The sequence below is a fragment of the Macaca fascicularis genome, chromosome 7 (assembly GCF_037993035.2).
Source record: "Macaca fascicularis isolate 582-1 chromosome 7, T2T-MFA8v1.1".
In the NCBI taxonomy this organism is placed as follows: Eukaryota; Metazoa; Chordata; class Mammalia; order Primates; family Cercopithecidae; genus Macaca; species Macaca fascicularis.
The window spans coordinates 84,085,182-84,107,754 of record NC_088381.1 but is presented as its reverse complement, the minus strand read 5'-3'; the positions used below and the strand labels follow the sequence as shown (position 1 = coordinate 84,107,754).

Here is a 22,573-nt window from a genome sequence, read left to right as displayed (position 1 = left end):
AATAACCTTTGCTTTTAGATCCCATAGTCATCCCCAAATTGGTCCAGTCAGAAATTTCAACATCTAACTTTTGCTTTCTGGACTCAGCGTTTAAAAAAAATTTTTTTAGTTGTTACCATCACCTCAGGTTCCTTGATGTCTGAGTCGCATTTTCTCTGCTTCTGTCTTTTGGGCATAAAGGCTGTAACAAATGCTCATATGTTCAAAGTCCTGCTCCCTTGCTTGCTCCCTGCTCTTCTCCAGCAGACATGTTTCTCCTGTCAGCTCCTCCTATGGTACACTATGTGCCTAGAATACTTTTTGCTTACCTAACAAGGAAGGAAATTGCTTGTTTTCTCTGGCGCTCTTCCTAATCCTATATTTCTGTGATTGAAGAGATGCTCTTAACTTACACAAGTCTGATTTTTTTTAAATTATTTTTTTCAATGTAGGGAAGCTAAAGAAAAGCCACATGGCACAGGTTACTTTCATATACTTTATCTGCTTTCTATTTCTTGAATCTCCTAAAGCTTTAATGTTTTAGAGCACTGCATTTCTATCTTTCCCTTTCTGATATTATACCCTTCTAATGTACATTTTCCTAAACATATAAGAATAATGATTTAAATAGTAATGTTTTAAAATAACATGTCATTAGTATTAATATGTAACATAAATATATAATCATGTATCTCTAAATACACAGTATATAATAATATATATCAAATAATAGGCTGGGCACAGTGACTTACACCTGTAATCCAAAAATTTTGGGAGGCCAAGACAGGTGGATCATTTGACCCCAGGAGTTCAAGACAGCTTGGGTAACATGGCAAAACCCTGTCTCAAATTAATACAACTAATACAAAATCACTAATACAAAAAATTAGCCAGGCGTGGCGGCATGCACTTGTAGTCCCAGCTATTCCGGAGGCTGAGACGGGAGGACTGCCTGAGACCAGGAGGCAGAGGTTGCAGTGAGCAAAGATCATGCCACTGGACTCCGACCTGGGTGACAGAGTGAGACCCCTTCTCAAAAATACAATAATAGGCCGAGCGCGGTGGCTCACGCCTGTAATCCCAGCACTTTGGGAGGCCAAGGCGGGCGGATCACAAGGTCAGGAGATCCAGACCATCCTGGCGAACACGGTGAAACCCCGTCTCTACTAAAAATACAAAAAAATTAGCCAGACATGGTGGCGGGTGCCTGTAGTCCCAGCTACTCGGGAGGCTGAGGCAGGAGAATGGCGTGAGCCCAGGAGGCAGAGGTTGCAGTGAGCTGAGATCACGCCACTGCACTCCAGCCTGGGCGACAGAACGAGACTCCATCTCAAAATATATATATATATATGTGTGTGTGTATGTGTGTATATATACATATATATGTGTGTGTATATATATAAATAAAATAATGATGATATTTTTAAAAAACAAACCAGCTACCAATTATTGACCACCTTCTGTCAGGCTTTTGCTAAGTGCTTTACAGATGTCATCTCCTTTCATCCTTAGTCCTCTGTATGTAGTGGATACTGTTAGTATTCCCATGTTCAAATGTAACATCTAAGACTGAGAGAAGTGAGGTCACTTCCAGGGTCACACAGGTGGGAAGTGATGAAGCTGGAAAGTGGCCCAGCAGAGCCCTGCCTATTCAATGCTAGTGTCCAAGTTCCTAACCATGGCACAGATTACATTTACTGATGTAGACTGGAAACCCCACAATGCATTCAGCAGAGCAAAGCCTTTACCTGTATTGTCTCAGGTGATAAAAAGAGGCCCAGATGTAACTCTTTTCTCATGTTGGCTATGGAAAATCCCATTTGTTACCGTTTGGGATTGGTTTCTCATCAGATTCTGATCAGCGATATTCCCATAAAGCCTTTCCTTTATACTGGTGCTCAGTATTCTTGCCAAATTCTAGAGCTTTTAAAAGGAAACTCTGTTGCCTTAGTAATACCAGAAATTGCATTGTTTATTGCTTGTTAAAACAAGTCTCCATCCCTGTGAGATCTGAAACTTGTCTGCAATGAGATAGTGTCTCCTCTTGTGCTCTGTAGAATTAGTGTGTATATATTTTCTTTCAATAAAATATGCCATGGCTTAAGTTGTGCACCTGCCAAATTAACATACTGCCACATTCTGTTATTCAAAATTTTCTGTCTTTTCATCTGTCTAGTGTATCTCTTAAGCTACCAAGTACATTGTGGGTACGCTAGATAATAAATCCTTAAAGCATCCCTGGCAGGTAGATAGAAATGGAAAGGAGAAAATATTGCTCTCTCAAACATTACATATGAGAAAATGGAAACACACAAGATTACCCAAAATTAACTGATGCTTTAAGTAAGTTGTAGATGGATGTAAGACTATAATTTAGTTATTTCTTGATGTAGTACTCTCAATTCCTTTTTTATTAAATATATTATAAAACTACAGTAATTTTATTTTCCATTTTGCCTTTTCTTTTATGTGAATAATGTACTCACAATGAGCTTCAGAAGGCTCATTGTGGGTTGCATTAGCTTGATAGCCTTCATTTCTGGCTGTGTTAGTACCAGGACCATGAAATAGCCTGCAACAGCAACCTTCATTGAGGGGCAGGATGTGCTTCATTCTTTGTACAATTGCATATTATATTCATCTTTTTAATAAAATATTGTAGGCACCTATATATGTAGTATTGTTATATAAATTTTGTAGTGTAAAGAATAGTATACACACTACTAAGCTTACAAAATCTATTTCTGATCAAAGAAAGCTTGTTATACATTCTTCCCAATACCATTTTATTCCCATACATTATAGGCAATTATTGTGCTGAAATTGGGTGTTTTTCATTCCTCTGAATGTTTTTGTACCTTTACTGTGTATATGTATAGCATACATATATGTGTGTGTGTATATATGTATAAATTTTCATATTTTTAAACTTTATATGTATGTTTCCTTCTGTAACTTCCTTTTTTCCCATTACATCTGTATTTTTGAGATATATCTCTACCAACTGATATAATCCAGCTCTAGTCTTTTCTTTTTTTTTTTTTTTTTTTTTTTTTAGTCTTTTCATTTTAGACCTCCATATGGTGTTTAATTGTCTGACTTTCCCCTAATGTAATTGTCTGTTTTGATGAGGGTGAACATGTGAATTGTTTCCAATATTTTACTACTATAAACACTACTTTCATGATCATTCTTATATAAGTCTCTTTGGGCACATATGCAGGATTATCTCTGAGGTATATTCCCAGGAGTAGAATTGTTTACTTGACAAGCATCTGCATCTTCAATTTTACTGGGTTTACCAAACGCTTTCTAACAATTTTTGCTTCCACCAGCAGGGTGTATAAATTGTTACTCAACATCCTCAGGCTTCTTATAGTTCTCAATTATATGGATGCAAAATTATATCTTATGGTTTATTTATTTATTTAATTTGAGATGGAGTCTCGCTCTGTCACCCAGGCTGGAGTGCAGTGGCATGAGCTCAGCTCACTGCATCCTCCACCTCCCGGGTTCAAGCAATTCTCATGCCTCACACTCCTGAGTAGGTGGGATTACAGGCACATGCCACCAAGCCAACTAATTTTTGTATTTTTAGTAGAGATGGGGTTTCACCATAGCCAGGCTGGTCTCGAACTCCTGACCTCAAGTGATCCACCTGCCTCAACCTCCCCAGAGTGCTGGGATTACAGGTGTGAGACACCACACCCGGCCCTTATGGTTTCTTTAATTGAATTTTTCTGATAGGGAAGTTAAATATCTTTTTATATGTTTGCTAGACATTTGGAATTCTTGTTCTGTGAATTATCTATTCACATGTTTTGCTTATTTGCTACTGAGCTATTTGCATTTTTCCTAAAAATTGGTGGATAGTCTTCATATTTCTGGAAACAAGTTATTTGCTGTTTACATATGTTGTGTGTACTTCAAATGTGTAGTTTGCCTTGATTTTTGATGCACAGGAGTTTTTATTTTTAATATGATCAATTTTACTTATGTTTTCTGTTTTTATTTGTATACATATTAGAAATCCTTCCCTACTCAAAGACACAGGGTTACTTTTCCATATGTCTTCTCTCAAACATATCAGTTTTTTTTTTTTTAATTTAGGACTCCTAAACAGCCATTGGGGCAATGACGAAATTAAGAATGAAATTAAAAATTTTCCTGAAACAAATGAAAATGGAAACATAACATGCCAAAGCATATATAATACAGTAAAAGCAGTACTACGAGGGAAGTTTATAGCAATAAACACTTACCTCCAGAAAGTGGAAAACCTTCAAATAAACAGCCTAACAATGTGTCATAAGGAACTGGAAAATCAAGAGCAAACTAAACCTCAAATTCAGATTAAAAAAAATAATAAAAATCCAAGCACAAATAAATAAAATTGAGACTAAAAAAATTCAAAAGATGAATATAACAAAAAGTTTGTTTAAACGAAATCAACAAACCTTTACCAGACTAAGAAAAACAGAGAGAAGATCCAAATAAATAAAATCAGAGACACAAAAGAAGACAATACAACTGCTACCGCAGATATTTAAAGGATCATTAGAGACTATTATGAGCAACTATGTGTAATAAACTGGAAAACCTAGAATAAATGGATAAGTTCCTAGGCACATAAAACCTGTTACAATTGAACCATGAAGAAATCAGAAACCTGAATAAACCAATAAGTAACAGGATAGAAGCAATGATAGAATGTCTTCCATCAAAGAAAAGCCCAAGATCTGATAGCTTCTGTGCTAAATTCTACCACACATTTTAAGAAGAACTAATATCAATCCTACATAACCCGTTCCAGAAAATTGAGGAGGAAGCAGTACTGCCAAACTCATTCTATGAGAGCAGCAGTATCTCAATACCAAAACCAGATGAAGACACATCAAAAAAGAAAACTATGGGCCAATATCTCTGATGAATATGGATGCAAAATCCTCAAACCAAATTTAGCTACACATTAAAAGGATCATTCATGTTGATCAAGTGGAATTCATCCCAGGGATGCAAGGATGGTTCAATATACACAAATCTGTAAATAGGATACCTCACATCAACAAAATGAAAGACAAAAACCATATGATCATTTCAATAGATGCTGAAAAGGCATTTGATACAATTCAACATCCCTTCATGATAAAAACAAGGACTTAAAGGAACTTACTTAACTTACTTAAAGGAACATACCACAACGCAATAAAAGCCATATATGACAAACCCACAACTAGTATCATACAGAACAGCGAAAAACTGAAAGCCTTTCCTCTAAGATCTGGGACAAGACAAGGATGCCCACTTTTACCATTTTTATTCAACATAGTACAGAAAGCTCTAGCCCAAGAAGTTAGGCAAGAAAAAATAAATAAATGACATTCAAATTAGAAAGGAAGAATTCAAATTATCCTTGTTTGTAGATGATATGATCTTTTATTCAGGAAAACCTATAGATTCTACCAAAAAGCTATGAGAACTGATCAACAAATTCAGTAAAGTTGCAGGATACAAAATCAACATGCAAAAATCAATAGCATTTCTGTATGCCAACAGCTAACAATCTGAAAAAAAAAAAAAAACCAAGACAGTAATCCCATTTACAATAGCTACAAAAAAAAATACGTAGCAACAAATAAGATAAAATAGTTAAGAATAAACTTAACCAAAAAAGAGAAAGATCTCTACAATGAAAACTATAAAACATTGATGACAGAAAATGAAGAGGACATACAAAAAGATTTCATGTTCATGGATGGAAGTGTCAATACTGTTGAAATGTGCATATAACCCAAAGCAATCTACAGATTTAATGCATTCTCAGAATATCAACTCTCATTATCAAAATGCCAATTACATTCTTCATTGAAATAGAAAAAAAAATCATAAAATTTGTGTGGAACCACAAAAGTCCCAAAAGAGTCAAAGAAATCCTGACCAAAAAGAACAAAGCTGGAGGCATCACATTATCTGACTTCACACTATACTACAGATCTATAGTAACCAAAACAGCATAATACTGGCATAAAAATAGACACATAAACCAATGGAACAGAATAGAAACCCTATAAATAAATTCATGCATTTACAGTCAACTCATTTTTGACAAAGGTGCCAAGAACATACACTGGGAGAAATATAGTGTCTTCAACAAGTGGTGCTGGGAAAACTGAATATCCATATGCATAAGAATGAAACTAGACCCCTAGCTCTTGCTATATGCAAAAATTGAATTATAATTCATTAAAGACTTAAATCTGGCCGGGAACTGGGGCACATGCCTGTAGTCCTAGCACTTTGGGAGGCCAAGGCAGGAAGATTGCTTGAGCACAGGAGTTCAAGACCAGCCTGGGCAACATGGTGAAACTCCATCTTTACAAACAAACAAAATTAGCCAGGTGCATATTGGTGTGCACCTATAGTCCCAGCTACTCTGGGGCCTAAGGTGGGAGAATCACTTGAGCCCAGGAGGTTGAGGCTGTAGTGAACCATGATCGCACCACTGCACTCCAGCCTGGGCCACAGAACAAGACCTGTCTAAAAAGAAAAAGAAAAACCTTACATCTAAGACTGAAACTCTGAAACTACTGGAAGAAAATATTGAGAAAACACTCCAGAAAATCGGTCAGGGCAAAGATTTCTTAAGGAAGACCTCAAAAACGTAGGCAACCAAAGCAAAAGTGGACAAACGGGAACACATCAAGCTAAAAGGCTTCTGCATAGCAAAGGAAACAATTAACGAAGTGAAGAAACAATCCACAGAATGTGTGAAAATACTTGCAAACTACCCATCTGTCAAGGGATTACTAACCAGAATAAATAAGGAGTTCAAACAACTCAATAGAAAAAGACAACCTGATTTTAAAATGAGCAAAAGATCTGAATAGACATTTCTCAAAAGAAGACATGCAAATGACCAACAAGTATGTGAAAACATACTCACTATCACTGATGATCAGAGAAATGCAAATCAAAACTACAATGAGATATCGCACCCCAATTAAAATGCCTTCTATCAAAAAGGCAGTAACGGATGCTGGTGAGGATGTGGAGAAAGGGGAACACTCACACACTGTTGGTGGGAATGCAAGTTAGTACAGCCACTATGGAGAATAGTGTGGAAGTTCCTCAGAAAACTAATAATAGAACTACCATGTGATCCAGCCATCTCATTACTTAGTATATACCCCCCCAAAAAGGAAATCAGTATATCAAAAGAAATATCTGCACTCCCATGTTTATTGCAGCACTATTCACAACAGCCAACCTAGGACTCAACCTAAGTGACAATCAGTGGATGAATGGATAAAGAAAATGTGGTAGATATACATAATGGAATATTACTTAGCCATTAAAAAAGAATGAAATCCTATCATTTGCAGCAAAATGGATGGAACTGGAGGACATTATGTTAAGTGAAATAAGCCAGGCACAGAAAATACCACATTTTCACTCAAATGTGGGAGCTAAAAAGATTAAAAAAAAAAAAGAAAGAAAAATTGAACTCATGGAGATAGCAGAATGATGGTTACTACAGGCTTTGAAGGGTAGTAGGGAGCTGGAGATGAAGAGGGGAAAGCTATTGGGTATAAAAATATAGGTGATTAGTGGGAATAAGACCTAATGTTTGGTAGTACAATAAGTTGACTATAGTTAACAATATTTTATTGTATATTTTTAAATAACTAAAAGAATGGAACTGGAATGTTCCTAACACAACGAAATGATAAAAATGCTTGAGGTGATGGGTATGCTGATAACCCTGATTCAGTCATTAACTTTGTGTGCTTATATCAAAATTTTACATCTACTCCATACATATATACAATTGTTATGTATACATAATAATTAAAAAATTTTTTTTTTAATTTGTCCTCTAATCCACTTGGAACTTTGGTGTATGTGGTATGAGGGATCTCCTTTTATATATCGTTTGTTTTTATTTATGTGTTCTTACTTTTAGTGATGTGTATGTATTCTTATAAAAATTATTCTATTTTTTTTAATTCAATTGGATAAGAAAATGCCCACCTCACTTGCACAATAGTTCCAATCAGTTTCTCTGATTTTGCCTATTATTTGGACTTTCCAAACTCTTCTATGGTTGGTGTTGGGGTGGAGCTGAAATCACAGTTGAGCCCGTTTCAACATGGGAACAAACTGAGGCTGTTGCTTATGGTGTGCAGGTTGGGAGGAGGAGTAAAAGATATGATTATGTGTAGACATTTAATACTAATCTGTATAATGTACTTCTGTCTGCAAAGCATTTTCATGGACATCTTATTCAATTCTCACAACAACCACTGTGTTTGGATGATGAAACCAAGATTCGAGACATTTTGTTCTTGTCCAAGCTTTGTCAACAAGGCTGCTCAGACTACAATTTGGGTTTTCTACTCCCGCGTACTTACAACTGATTTTCCTGCCTCTCATTTTCTGTTCTTTTCCATACCATTTTCTCTAAGAGTCAGGTATTTGAAGGATGACTTTTTGAGACCTGAAAAGGTGACCTGGTGTTAACTTGGGATGATATGCTGTGCTTTTGGCTTAAGATAGTTAGTAGGTGGCTACAAGTTTTCCATGGTCTTCACCTATTAACAAACCCCCAAACACTTTTCTTTAGTGTCCTATCTCAGGAAAGAAGGAATTTTTGATATATCAATGAATACATGCCTTGTTGTTTTCTTTTTTGCTCACTTATGAGCTTGATTACTAAACTTTAAACACTGCTTTCTTTAAAAGCCATTGCCCAGATGAAATTATCTTGGTGTTTGTACTTCCTTCATTTCTCTTCTGTGACTTTACGGGCAGTCTGGGAAACAAAGGACCCATTCTTTACTTCAGTGGCACACTGCATCATTATGAACATGAGACAGGAAAAAGATGAAGATTTTTTTCCTTCTCTCAAATATCCATGGCATTGTCTGAGTTCTCTAGGCTAAATTAGGTGGAAAAAAATCTGAAATCATTTTGGAAGTATGTAACTTTCTCTAGATTCTAGACCAGAGGTCAGCAAACTTTTTCCCTAAACGCCCAGATAGGCCGGGCGCGGTGGCTCAAGTCTGTAATCCCAGCACTTTGGGAGGCCGAGACGGGCGGATCACAAGGTCAGGAGATCGAGACCATCCTGGCTAACACGGTGAAACCCCGTCTCTACTAAAAAATACAAAAAACTAGCCGGGCGCGGTGGCGGGCGCCTGTAGTCCTAGCTACTCGGGAGGCTGAGGCAGGAGAATGGCGTGAACCCGGGAGGCGGAGCTTGCAGTGAGCTGAGATCCGGCCACTGCACTCCAGCCTGGGCGGCAGAGCGAGACTCCGTCTCAAAAAAAAAAAAAAAAAGCCCAGATAATAAATATTTCAGATATTGTAGGCCATATGGTCTCTATGGCAACCAATGAACTGTGTCATATTTCAAAAGCAGCCATGGATGATATGTAAATGAATAGGCATGGCATTGTGCCAATAAAACTTTATTTATAAAAACAGCAGATTTGGCCCTCACACCATAATTTGCTGACCCCCATTTTTAGTTATTTAAGCTTTGTCTACCACAGAATCTAAGTATTTGGCTAAGTGATTTCTTACCAACCATATGTTTCAGAGACTCTTTCTATCACCAAAGGTTCTAATGGGTTTTCTCTTCAAATATAAAGTATGATATTTACAAAACTAAGGATTACCCACTACATTCTAAGCTCCTTCAGCATCAGGAAGGAAGCCCACAGAAAGGATGCCCAGTATTACTGGGTCACCTATTAATCTTTTTCCTTCCCAGATTAAAGTTTCTACAAGCTACAGCCCTCCTTAGTCCCTGAATTCTTCCTGTGTTTTTAAACCTCTTCACAATTATAGAAGGTATCCAGATTCATAAACTGTTCACTCAGCATTTTATTCCACTGTGGCCATCTGGACCACAGATCCAAAAAGTATCTTTACTTCCAGCAGTTAATTCCTTTGGAGAGCAAAAATAGGTGTGAAAAATACCCAGTGGTTGAGTTGAAAATAATACCTTTTTTTTGGTAGTCTTTTAGTTTTCCCTTGGGCAGCTTGGGAATCACAAGGTCTTTTGATATTAAAAGTTCTAGTGTGGAGGGCAACATAGGAGGGATTATAAATTTTGCACATAAAATTTTTCCATGAAAGAAAAGGTTCCTAATAGTCTTAACAAATATTCTGGAGAAGATTATTTTTAAATATGTGCTGTGTTTGCTAAAAAATATGTAGGCATACATTTTTTATATGAGAGATTCTTATTCTAAGAAGGTATAGAAATATTTTCCCACTGCCACCTTTACTTATAATTTCTAAATTAGCATTTTTATGATATAAAAGTAACACATTTTCATAGAAGAAAATTTGGGATATTTAGAAAAGCACAAACAAGAAATGTAAAATTACAGTCTAACAGCTTAGAGGTAAGTATTGCTAACATAGCAATGGCTTTTGCCATCTTTCTGTGCATATGTGTACACGCAGATTAGATATAAAGTTTTCACATGCATGAGATGATATACAGAATATTTTGGAGCCTGATTTTTCACTGAAGTATATAGAATGGGTAAACTTCTGTGTCAATAAATATGGATCAGCACTAATTTTCATGGCTACATGGCATTCCACAGTATAGACGTACTTACTGTAACCTGCTTGCATAGTCTCCTATTGGTGCATTTTAAGTGCTTTGGACTTTTCCACCATTATAGAGAATACTAAGATAAATGTTCTTGTATATATATCTTCTTGCCCTGCCAGAGTATCACTTCAAGATAAATTCCTAGAATTGGAATTAGCAAAATTGTATGTGTATATGTGTACATATATGTGTATGATTTGATATAAAAAAGTTTATGTCCAAACTATATTCTCCTCAGCAGTTAATGAGAGTGTTTCACATCCTCCCCAGTACTGGGAAATTTCTAAAATTTCTCAACAGATCAGTTATTATCATCTCAGCATCCCTTCCTTGATGATTGCTATCATTGTTTTGTGAAGCTCCTTCAGCAATTGTTTTGTGAAGCAACGAAGCCCACAGAAAGGAAGCCCAGTATTACTGGGTCGCCTATTAATCTTTTTCCTTCCCAGATTATACCTACCTATATAGCACTTACTATGTATTAGAGGTTTTTCTAGGTGTTTTATGAATGTCAATTAATTTAATCTTCATAATAACCCAATGAAGTGTGGGCACTGTTATCCTTAACTCACAAATGAGGAAACTGAGTGACTGGAAGGTCATACATCTAGTCAGTGGTGAAGCCAAGACTTGAACCTTCCTGGTGATTCCAGAGCCCATTTTCTTAACCACCGTGCCCAGCTGGTTCTTGGAAGAAAAGCTTAGTTAGCAAGGAAACTAACCTGGACACCAGGGATCAAAGAGTCACATCCCAACTACCAGCTCACCTATATTTTCAGTATTTTCTATTTTAATTATTAAATAAAATAATTCCTTTGTTTTTTAGGGTGTGTCAAGGTCAGAAAAAATCAAAAGAAGCTTTGTCCCACTATCAAGCAGCTTTGGAATATGTTGAGATCAGTAAAGGTGAAAAAAGTCATGAGTGTGTACCCATATTGAGAGAATTAGCAGGTGTAGAGCAAGCCCTGGGACTCCACGATGTATCCATTAACCACTTCCTCCAGGTAAGCTACAATGTCCTGGCTACCAAAGCTGTTCTAGACCCAATGCTTTTCATAGACACAAGTGGCACAGCCGCTCTGAAAATGTCTGGCTTTGTCATTTGCTATAGATAAGGACAATACTTGGCCTAGAGTAGACACTCAACAAGGGTGTTCTTATCAGATGGCCACGTGGGCAAGTGCTGATACTGGTCCCCTGTTAGTAGCTGCACAGACCACAAACAGCCTGAGATGCCCTAAAGGTGGTTTCTTTATCTTTTAATATTTATTTAGAGAGTATGTTACCAAACTGATAAGGACTCCTTTTTTCTACATTCTAAAGTCTTCACCTGAAGCCACTTGGAGTTTTATCTGTTAGCTGCTAGTCTACTTTATAAGATTCCTCAGTGAGTGTGTCCATCAGAGTTCTCCAGAGAAATAGACCAATAGCATATGTACACACAAACACACACACACACACACACACACACAGAGACAGAGATTTTTTTGTTGTTGTTTTTGATTTTTTTTTTTTTTTTTTTTTTTTTTTTTTGAGAGACACAGTTTCATCATGTTGCCCAGGCTGGTTTCAAACTCCTGGGTTCAAGTGATCCTCCTGCCTCAGCCTCCCAAAGTGCTGGGATTACAGGCATGAGCCACCAGGTCCGGTCTCTCTTAAGGAACTGACCCATGCAATTTAGGGGCTGGTAAGTCTGGAATCCACAGGACAGGCCATCAGTCTGGAAACTCAGGAAGGATTTCTGTGTTGCAGTCTTGAAGCAGAATTTCTTCTAGAAACCTCAGTTTTTCACTCTAGGTCTTCAACTGATTAGATGAGGGCCACCGATATTATCCATCTCCTTTAAAATCAATTGATTGTGAATATTAATCACATCTACAAAATACTGTGTATTCACTGCAACACCTAGACTAGTGTTTGACCAAACAATCTGGCCCCATAGCCTAGCCAAGTTCACATGTAAAATTAACCATAATAGTGAGTTTTATGTCTTTATATTGTATCATGCCAAAGATACTTTTAAAAAAGTTTTCCTCATAATTTTTTCCTGTAAAAGTTTTAAGATACAGACCAATCTATTCTTGTTATTTGAAATGAGATACAGTGACAAGGTCCTGAGAGTATTTCATTAATATTTCTTATTGTAATTTGTCTGACAATTTATACTCCTACTCACAGTTTGTTAGAGTGCCCCTTTTTCTCACTTTATCTAGATTGTCTCTTTTAATCATGATTACCACCCCGTGACACATTATTATTTCCCATCTATAGATAAGGAAGCCAAGAATTAGAGAGGTTGAGTGATATGCCCAGGAGTACACACCCAATAAATGGCATGCTCTCTTTCAAAACCAGTACTTTTTAGAAAGATTGTTCTGGCTGATTTGTAGAGAATGGATTGGGGAAGTTGCGCCAACCATAGAACTGGACCACTTAGGAAGCTACTGAGGTAGCCAAACGTAAGAATGATGGTAGCTTGAACTAGGGTGAAGATAGTGGGGATGAAGAGAAGTAGATGGATGTAGGAAAGATTTAGGAGGCAGAATTGATAGGACATAGAGATTGATTGGATGTGGGGGAGAGAAGGAAGGGAAGAGTCATGGATGACTCCCAGGTTTCTGGCATGGACTGCTGAGTAGATGTTTGTGCCGTTTCTACCAGGGAACTGGTGTGTGACTGGGTGATGGAGAGATGGCAAGCTGTGTTTTAGATGATGAGTTTGAGATGCCTGTGAGGCATACAAGTGGAAATGACAATAGGCAGTTAGATAATCGGGGCTGGTGCTCAGAACATAGGTCAGAAAGTTATCCCCTTACACGTAGTGATTGCCCTGGGAGAGGATGAGATCACCTAGGGAGAATTGATGGAGGGAGAAAAGAACCAATAACAGATTCTTGAGAAATTTCAGTATTCACGACTGAAGTAAAGAAGGATTACCTAGCAAATGAAACAGAGAAAGATTGCCAGGAAAACAGGGAGGAAAAGGAAAAATGAAAGTGGTGTCCTCTGTCCCTTTCTTTTCTTTTCTTCTTTTTCTTTTTTTTTTTTTTTTTTTTTTTTTTTGAGTGGAGTCTCGCTCTGTTGCCCAGGCTGAAGTGCAGGTGCGATCTGGGTTCACTGCAACCTCCACCTCCTGGGTTTAAGCGATTCTCCTGCCTCAGCCTCCCGAGTAGCTGGGATTACAGGTGCCCACCACCATGCCCGGCTAATGTTTGTATTTTTAGTAGAGACGATGTTTTACCATGTTGGCCAGGCTGGTTGTGAACTCCTGACTCCATCTCCTGACCTCGTGATCCACCCACCTTGGCCTCCCAAAGTGCTGGGATTACAGACGTAAGCCACTGCGCCTGGCCTCCCTCCTTTTTGATACCTTTCACTGTTTTGGAGGACATGGAATTCCAGAGAGGATAAATAAGTTTGTAAAGAGCTTAGCACAGTACCTGATACATAGTGCTAAATTTGGATGTTTTTAATTTTCTCTTTCCTTTTATGTTATTTTTTTTTCTTTTTCTTTCATTGATGACTTTGTTGAGGTGAATACTGGGGTGATGATTAGAACAGAAACCAGACCAGGCACTGTGGTTCACACCTGTAATCCCAGCACTTTGGGAGGCCAAGGCAGGCGGATCATAAGGTCAGGAGATCAAGACCATCCTGGCTAACACAGTGAAACCCGTCTCTACTAAAAATACAAAAAATTAGCCGGGCATGATGGTGGGAGCCTGTAGTCCCAGCTACTCGGGAGGCTGAGGCAGGAGAATGGCATGAGCCTGGGAGGCGGAGCTTGCAGTGAGCTGAGATTGCACCACTGCACTCCAGCCTGGACAACAGAGCAAGACTCCGTCTCAAAAACAAAACAAAACAAAAGAACAGAAACCAGATTATATAGCAGGTGAGATGTGAGAGACCAAAGATAGCAAGTATAGTTGGCAGTTACAAAAAGTACTGAGATGTTTTTGGGGGAAGACAAGCCTAGACAAGAGGGCAGAGCACGTGGTAAGGTTTGAAGGTTAGACAAAGCTTGACACATTCAGGGAGCTATAAGAAGCTCCCTCTGCCTGGGCAGTGGGAATGGCAAAGGCAGTAGACGGGTATCGTTTAGGTAGATGTTGAAAGTCATATTAAGGAATTTGAGCTTCCTCTTAAGGGCAGATGAAGGTTTTCAGGCAGGGAGATGGGCATCATCAGATTATCATTCTGGAGGGACCACTCTGCGGTATGGAGAATGGACTGGATGGTGGTGAGATAAGCAGGGGGATAACTCACAGATGATGACTGCAGCAGTTCAGGTTGGGGGTGAGACAGCCCATACTCACGTGGTGCTGGTGAAAATGGAGAGGCATGGACAGATCTGAGAGATATGTGGGGAGTAGATGTGACAGGCCTGGGGGTTATGCAGATCTCGAGGAGGAGTCCAGCTTTACATCAGGTTTCTGGCCTAGGTCACTGTGGCTCATGGCAACATTTACTTAGCATAGGAACACTGGCAGGTTTACAATTTTTTGTTAGTATCAATAACTGTAAATATTCTTATACAAAAACCTTTTATAGTTTCTTGAATTATTTCCGGGGGTAAATGTCCAGAAATTAAACTAGTAGGAGGAAGTTCATATGGATTCATATTAACATTCTGCCACAGAATTGTTTTTGATGTACCTTGCCACCGGCAGTTTTTTTTTTTTTTTGTTCTTAAATGAAGCAGTTTTGTACCAACCATGCCAGCTTTTTACATTATTTTACTCTCATTTTACAGAATAGAGTCTCAAATTTACTTTAATTTTTTTTTCTTAACCCATATCTCTCAAACTTTTTTTTTTCTTTCTTTTTTTTTTGAGACAGAGTCTCACTCTGGAGTGCAGTGGCACGATCTTGGCTCTCTGCAACCTTCGCCTCCTGGGTTCAAGGGATTCTCCTATCTCAGCCTCCCGAGTAGCTGGGATTACAGACATGCGCCACCGTGCCCGGCTATTTTGTATTTGTAGTAGAGACAGGGTTTCACCATGTTGGCCAGGCTGGTCTCGAACTCCTGAACTCAAGAGATCCCCCCGCCTCAGCCTCCCAACAAACTTTTTAATAGGCTTTTTTCTTTTAAGCAGTTTTAGGTTCACAGCAAAATTGAGTGGCATGTACAAAGATATAGCCCCTGCCTGCCACCCCCATGCATACCCTCCCTCACTAGAGTCATACATTTGTTATAATTGATGAGCCTACATTGACACATCATTATCACCTAAAGTCCATAGTTTACATTCAGGTTCACTCTTGGCATTGTACATTCTATGGGTTTGCACAAACTTACAGCATCATGTATTTACTATTATAGTATCACATAGAGTGGCTTTACTGCCCTAAAAATCTTCCATGCTCTGCCTGTTCATTTCTCCTTCCCCCTAAACTCTGGCAACAACTAGTTTTGTAAGAAACCACCAAACTGCCTTCCAAAATGGCTATACCATTTACATTCCCACCAGCAATGAATGAGAGTTTCTGCCGCTCCATATCCTTGATATCCATCAAGTATCCAAGCCAGTACTTATGTTTTCAGTGTCCTGGATTTAGGCCAGTCTAATGGGTGTGTAGTGGTATCTCATGGTTCTTTTAATTTGTATTTCCCTGGTGATATATGATGTGGGGCATCTTTCCATGGGCTTGTCATCTGTATATCTTCTTTGGTGAGATGTCAAAGTTACTGGCCCATTTTTAAAATAAATTTGTTTATTTTCTTATTGTTGAGTTTTTAAGAGTTCTTTGTATATTTGGGATAACAGTCCTTAATTCAATATGTCTTTTGTAAGATTTTCTACCAGTCTGTGGCTTTTAATTCTCTTGACAATGTCTTTTGCAGAGCAGAAATTTTTAATTTTAATGAAATCCAGCTTATCATTTCTGTCATTCATGGATTGTACCTTTGGTGATACATCTAAAAAGTCATCACCAAGTCCAAGGTCATCTAAATTTTCTCCTGTGTCATGTTCTAGGAGTTTTATAGTTTTATAGTGTTGTTTTGTTTTGGTTTTGGTTTTTTTGTTTTTGTTTTTGTTTTGAGATGGAGTTTCACTCTTGTTTCCCAGGCCAGAGTGCGGTGGTGCAATCTCGTCTCACCAACCTCCGCCTCCCAGATTCAAGCGTTTGTCTTGCCTTATCCTCCCTAGTAGCTGGGATTACAGGCATGTGCCACCATGCCCGGCTCATTTTGTATTTTTAGTAGAGGCAGGGTTTCTTGGTGTTGGTCAGGCTGGCCTTGACCTCCCAACCTCAGGTGATCCACCTACCTCCCAAAGTGCTGGGATTACAGGTGTGAGCCACTGCGCCCAACTAGTTTTTATTTTACATTTAGGTCTATAACACATTTTTAGTTTTTTTTTTGTGAAGGGTGTAAGGTCTGTGTCTGAATTCTTTTTTTTTTTTTCTTTGCACGTAGATGTCCAATTTTTCCAGCATGGTTTGTTGAAATAACTATCTTTTCTTCATTGTATTGCCTTTGCTCCTTTGCCGAAAATCAGTGGACTATATTTATGTGTGTCTATTTCTGGGCTCTCTATTCTGTTCCATGATCTCTGTCTCTTCTTTTGCCACTACCACACTGTCTTAATTACTGTAGCTTTATTGTAAGTCTTCAAGTTGGGTAGTATCAGCCCTCCAATTTTGTTCTTTTCCTTCCATATTTCATTGGCTATTCTGGATCTTTTGCCTCTGCATACAAACTTTAGAATCAGTTTGTCAATATCCACAAAATAACTTCCTGGGATTTTTATTAGGATTGCATTGAATCTGGATATCAAGTTGGGAAGAATTCACATCTTGACAACATTGAGTCTTCCTATCCAATTTCTAAAAGTTGTTCTCTAAATTTTTCATGACTAAATCCAGATCTATCCTCAACATCTCAGCTTTCAGTTTCTAAAGTTCAAAACTTTAATAGAATTTTAAAACTTTCTTCTTTTTCTTTTTTTTTTTTTTCTTTTTTTTTTGAGATAGAGTCTTGCTGTTGCTACCCAGGCTGGAGTGCAGTAGCATGATCTCAGCTCACTGCAATCTCCACCTCCCAGGTTCAAGTAATTCTCCTGCGTCAGCCTCCCAAGTAGCTGGGATTACAGGCCCCCGCCACCACGCCCAACTAATTTTTGTGTCTTTGAGTAGAGATGGGGTTTCATCATGTTGGCCAGGATGGTCTTGAACTCTTGACCTTAAGTGATATGACTGCCTCAGCCTCCCAAAGTTCTGGGATTATAGGTGTGAGCCACTGTGCCCAGCACAAACTTTAAAACTTTCAAAAGTTCAAAAAAAGGTCTCAGCTACAAGTTTCTCAAGTTCATGGAAAGACTTCAGTGATTGTGTTAGTCCATTGTCATGCTGCTGATAAAGACATACCCAAGACTGGGCAATTTACAAAAGAAAGAGGTTTAATTGGACTGACAGTTCCACGTGGCTGGGGAAGCCTCACAATCATGGCAGAAGGCAAGGAGGAGCAAGTCATGTCATATGTGGATGGCAGCAGGCAAACAGATTGGTCAGGGAAACTCCCCCTTATGATCCTGTCAGATCTCATGAGACTTACTCACTATCACAAGAACAGCATGGGAAAGACCCACCCCCATGATTCAATTATCTCCCACCGGATCCCTCCCACAACACGTGGGAATTATGGGAACTACAACATGAGATTTGAGTGGAGTCACAGAGCCAAACCATATCATTGTGCCCCTGGCCTCTCCAAAATCTAGTATCTTCACATTTCAAAACCAATCATGCCTTCCCAGCAGTCCTCCAAAGTCTCACCTCATTTCAGCATTAGCTCAAAAGTCCACGGTCCAAAGTCTTAATCAGAGACAAGGCAAGTCCCGTCTGCCTATGAGCCTGTAAAGTCAAAAAGCAAGTTAGTTTCTAGATGCAGGTATTAGGTAAGTATAGCCATTCCAAATGGGAGAAATTGGCCAAAACAAAGGGGCTACAAACCCTGTGCAAGTCTGAAATCCAACAGGGCAGTCAAATCTTAACGCTCCAAAATGATCTCCTATGACTCCATGTCTCACATCCAGGTGGTCACGCTGATGCAAGAGGTAGGTTCCCATAGTCTTGGGCAGCTCCGCCCCTGTGGCTTTGCAGGGTACAACCTCCCTCCTGGCTGCCTTTACAGGTTGACGATGAGTGTCTGCAGCTTTTCCAGGCACATGGTGCAAACTGTCAATGGATCTACTATTCTGGGGTCTGGATAACGGTGGTCCTATTCTCACAGCTCTACTAGGCAGTGCCCCATTAGGGACTCTGTGTGGGGGCTCCCACCCCCCATTTCCCTTCTGCACTGCCCTAGCAGAAGTTCTTCATGAGGACCCCACCCCTAAAGTAAACTTCTGCCTGGGCAGCCAGGCATTTCTATACATCTTCTGAAATCTAGGCAGAAGTTCCCAAACCTCAATTCATGACTTCTGTGCACTCACTGGCTCAACACCACATGGAAGCTGCCAAGGCTTCAGGCTTGCACCCTCTGAAGCCACAGCCCAAACTCTATGTCGGCCCGTTTCAGCCAAGGCTGGAGCAGCTGGGACACAGGGCGTCAAGTTCCTAGGCTGCACACAGCATGGGGACCCCGGGCCCAGCCCATGAAACCACTTTTTCCTCCTAAGCCTCCAGGCCTGTGATGGGAGGGACTGCTGCAAAGGTCTCTGACATGCCCTGGAGACATCTTCCCCATTGTCTTGGTGATTAAAATTCACTCCTCATTACCTGCAGCTAGTTTGAATTTCTCCTCAGAAAATAGGATTTTCTTTTCTATTGCATTGTCAGGCTGCAAATTTTCCAAACTTTCATGCTGTCTTTCCCTTTTGAAACTGAATACCTTTAACAGCACCTAACTCACATCTTGAATGCTTTGCTGCTTAGAAATTTCTTCCACCAGATACCCTAAATCATCTCTCTCAAGTTCAAAGTTCCACAAATCTCTAGGACAGGGGCAAAATGCTGCCAATCTCTTTGCTAAACCATAACAAGAATCACCTTTGCTCCAATTCCCAACAAGTTCCTCATCTCCATCTGAGACCACCTCAGCCTGGACCATATTGTCCATATCACTATCAGGCTTTTGGTCAAAGCCATTCAACAAATCTCTAGGAAGTTCCAAAGTTTCCCACATTTTCCTGTCTTCTTCTGAGCCCTCCAAACTGTTCCAACCTCTGCCTGTTTCCCAGTTCCAAAGTCATCTCCACCTTTTCGGGTATCTTTTCACAGCACCCCTCTCTGCTGTATTTACTGTATTAGTCCATTTTCATGCTGCTGATAAAGACATATCGGAGACTGGGCAATTTACAAAAGAAAGAAGTTTAATTGGACCTACAGTTCCACGTGGCTGGGGAAGCCTCACAATCATGGCAGAAGGCAAGGAGGAGCAAGTCACGTCTTATGTGGATGGCAGCAGGCAAAAAGAGAGATTGGGCAGGGAAAGTCCTCCTTATAATACCATCAAATCTTGTGAGACTTAGTCACTATCACGAGAACAGCAGGGAAGACACAGAGCCAAACCATATAAGTGATAATATGCACATAGTCATCCAGCAAGGGCCATTTCTCCTGACAAAATTCACTGAACTGAAAGATGGCCTCCAAGAGCCAACACTAACAGTATGCATTCAAAGATTTGAGTTTGGTTTAGGGAAGCATTCCCCACGCTGTGTTCCATAGGGTACTAGCATATCATAAGAGTTCACAGGTCTTCCTAGAAAAAAGTGTTTGTGGTTAAATAAAATTGAAAGGTATTAAGTTGAAATCAAACACATTTACTTATGGCTTTATAGTGCATTAAATATGCCAATTTGGATTATGAATCAAGAGTAGGTCTAATGAGTCTGTGAGATACTAGTGTCCCCAGGCCACAGTTTAGCTTAGAGGAAGAAATGTAGGCTAGGCACGGTAGCTTATGCCTGTAGTCCCAGCACTTTGGAAGGCCAAGGCAGGCAGATCGCTTGGGCTGAAGAGTCGAGACCAGCCTGGGCAGCATGGCAAAACCTTGTCTCTACAAAAAAAAAAAATAGAAAAATTAGCCACACATGATGATGCACACCTGTAGTCCCAGCTACTCAGGTGACTGAGGTGGGAGGATCGCTTGTGCCTGGGAGACCGAGGCTAGAGTGAGCCAAGATTGCATCACTGCACTCCAACCTGGATGCCACTGCACTTCACCCTGTCTCAAAAAAAAAAAAAAAAAAAAAAGAAATATAAATGTCTAAAAGTAGGAATCAGCAAAGGGATTCAAATATGCATGCGACATGTAGGTTTTATCACTCCCAGGAGTCCTTAGCGCTTTGGAAATGGGAAGTGAGTTATGTAGTGCCTTTCATTTGCAGCACCCTGATTCACCACCATTGTAACGTATTTTGCCACATTTGTTTTCTCTATTTATCTATATAGACATACATACAAACATACACACATATATATACACAGACAAATGTACTCAGAGATAATTGTTTATATTTTTTAATCATTTGAAAATATGTTCAATATATCATGTCCTTTTATCCCTGAATACTTCAGTGTATATTCTATAAGAACAAGGAAATTAGCCAGGCGGGGTGGTGCACACCTCTAATTCCAGCTACTTGATAGGCTGAGGCAGGAGAATCGCTTGAACCCAGGAGGTGGAGGTTGCAGTGAGCCAAGATCACGCCACTGCACTCCAGCCTAGGAAAAAAAAAAAGATATGTAACCACAATATAGCTATCAAAGCCAGGAATTTTATTTACTTATTTATTTATTTTTTAGACAGGTCTTGCTTGTCACCCAGGCTGGAGTGTAGTGGCGCAAACACAGCTCACTGCAGCCTCGCCCTCCCAGGTCAAGCAATCCTCCCGGTTCAGCCCTTTAAGTCACTGGGACTATAGGCGTGCACTGCCACACCCAGCCAATTTTTACATATTGTTTTCGCCACGTTGCCCAGGCTGGTTTCAAACTCCTGGGCTCAAGCAGTCCACCCGCTTCAGCCTCCCAAAGTGCTGGGATTACAGGCATGAACCACTTACTCCTGGCTTTTCAGGGAATTTTGAACATTGATCATATTCCATTTTGTCCATTGTCCCAATTAGGCCCTTTATGGCAATTCTTTTTCCTCCAATGCAGGATCCACTCCAGGATCATGTATTATAGTTAGTTGTCATAGCTCTTCTCTCCTTTAATCTAGAATAGTTTCTCATTCAGTCTGTTTCTTATGACATTGAAATTTTTGAAGAATATAAGGCAGCTGTTTTATAAACTGTTCCTTGGTTTGGGTTTGTCTGATGTTTCCTCATGAGTGAAGCATGCCAAGCTAGAATACTACAAAGGGATATTGTACCTTCTTGTGGTATTTCATTCAGAGGCACATGAAATCCATCTGTCCTTTTCTGGTGATATTAATTTTTATCACCCATGCATGGTGGTGTACAGTTTCTTCACTATATAGTAACTGTTTTTTCCCTTGCAGCTAATAAGCATCTTTAAAGACACATTTTAAGATTATGTAAATATCTTGCTTCTCACATAAATTTTCCCTCTGGGTTTAACACATCTATTGATGAATCTTTCCTGAACCAGTCATAACTGTGGTGGTTGTAAAATAATTATTTTCCATTCTACCATTTTATCCACACTTATCAGTTGGCATTCTGCTGTTAGGAATGTCCCTCTCTTTCCCTACCAAGTTATTTATTTGTTATTAGTATGTTTGCTTTTTTTTCATATAACAGTATATCTGGAAACCTTCATACTATGAACTTTATAGCAGTTCATAGAAATCTCCCTTACTTGTAGAGATGTATAATAATACATTTTATGTATGTACTGTGGGCTTTTTCCAAATAGTTTCCACTTTGGGGCATTTAGATAGGTTTTAATATTTTGAAATTATTTTTGTATTGTTGGAGTTGTATCTTCAGAGAAAATTCCTAGGCGTGGGACACTAGGCTGAAGGGAGTATATATTGGTAGTTTTATT

At 39.2% G+C, this 22,573-nt stretch overlaps 1 protein-coding gene across 11 annotated transcripts in view; it reads left to right on the top strand.

Annotated features, from left to right (window-relative positions):
- Positions 1–22,573, top strand: part of TTC23 (tetratricopeptide repeat domain 23) — a 115,955-nt gene that overhangs the window by 39,747 nt on the left and 53,635 nt on the right. For 10 of the 11 annotated variants that reach the window (XM_045396028.3, XM_045396026.3, XM_073996808.1 and 7 more), the window contains exon 6: positions 11,439–11,616. In XM_045396028.3, the coding sequence (XP_045251963.2) occupies positions 11,439–11,616 (178 nt within the window). Of the gene's footprint in view, positions 1–11,438; positions 11,617–15,451; positions 20,643–22,573 lie in introns of those variants that run through there. The other variant, XM_065548506.2, reaches the window with a different exon arrangement.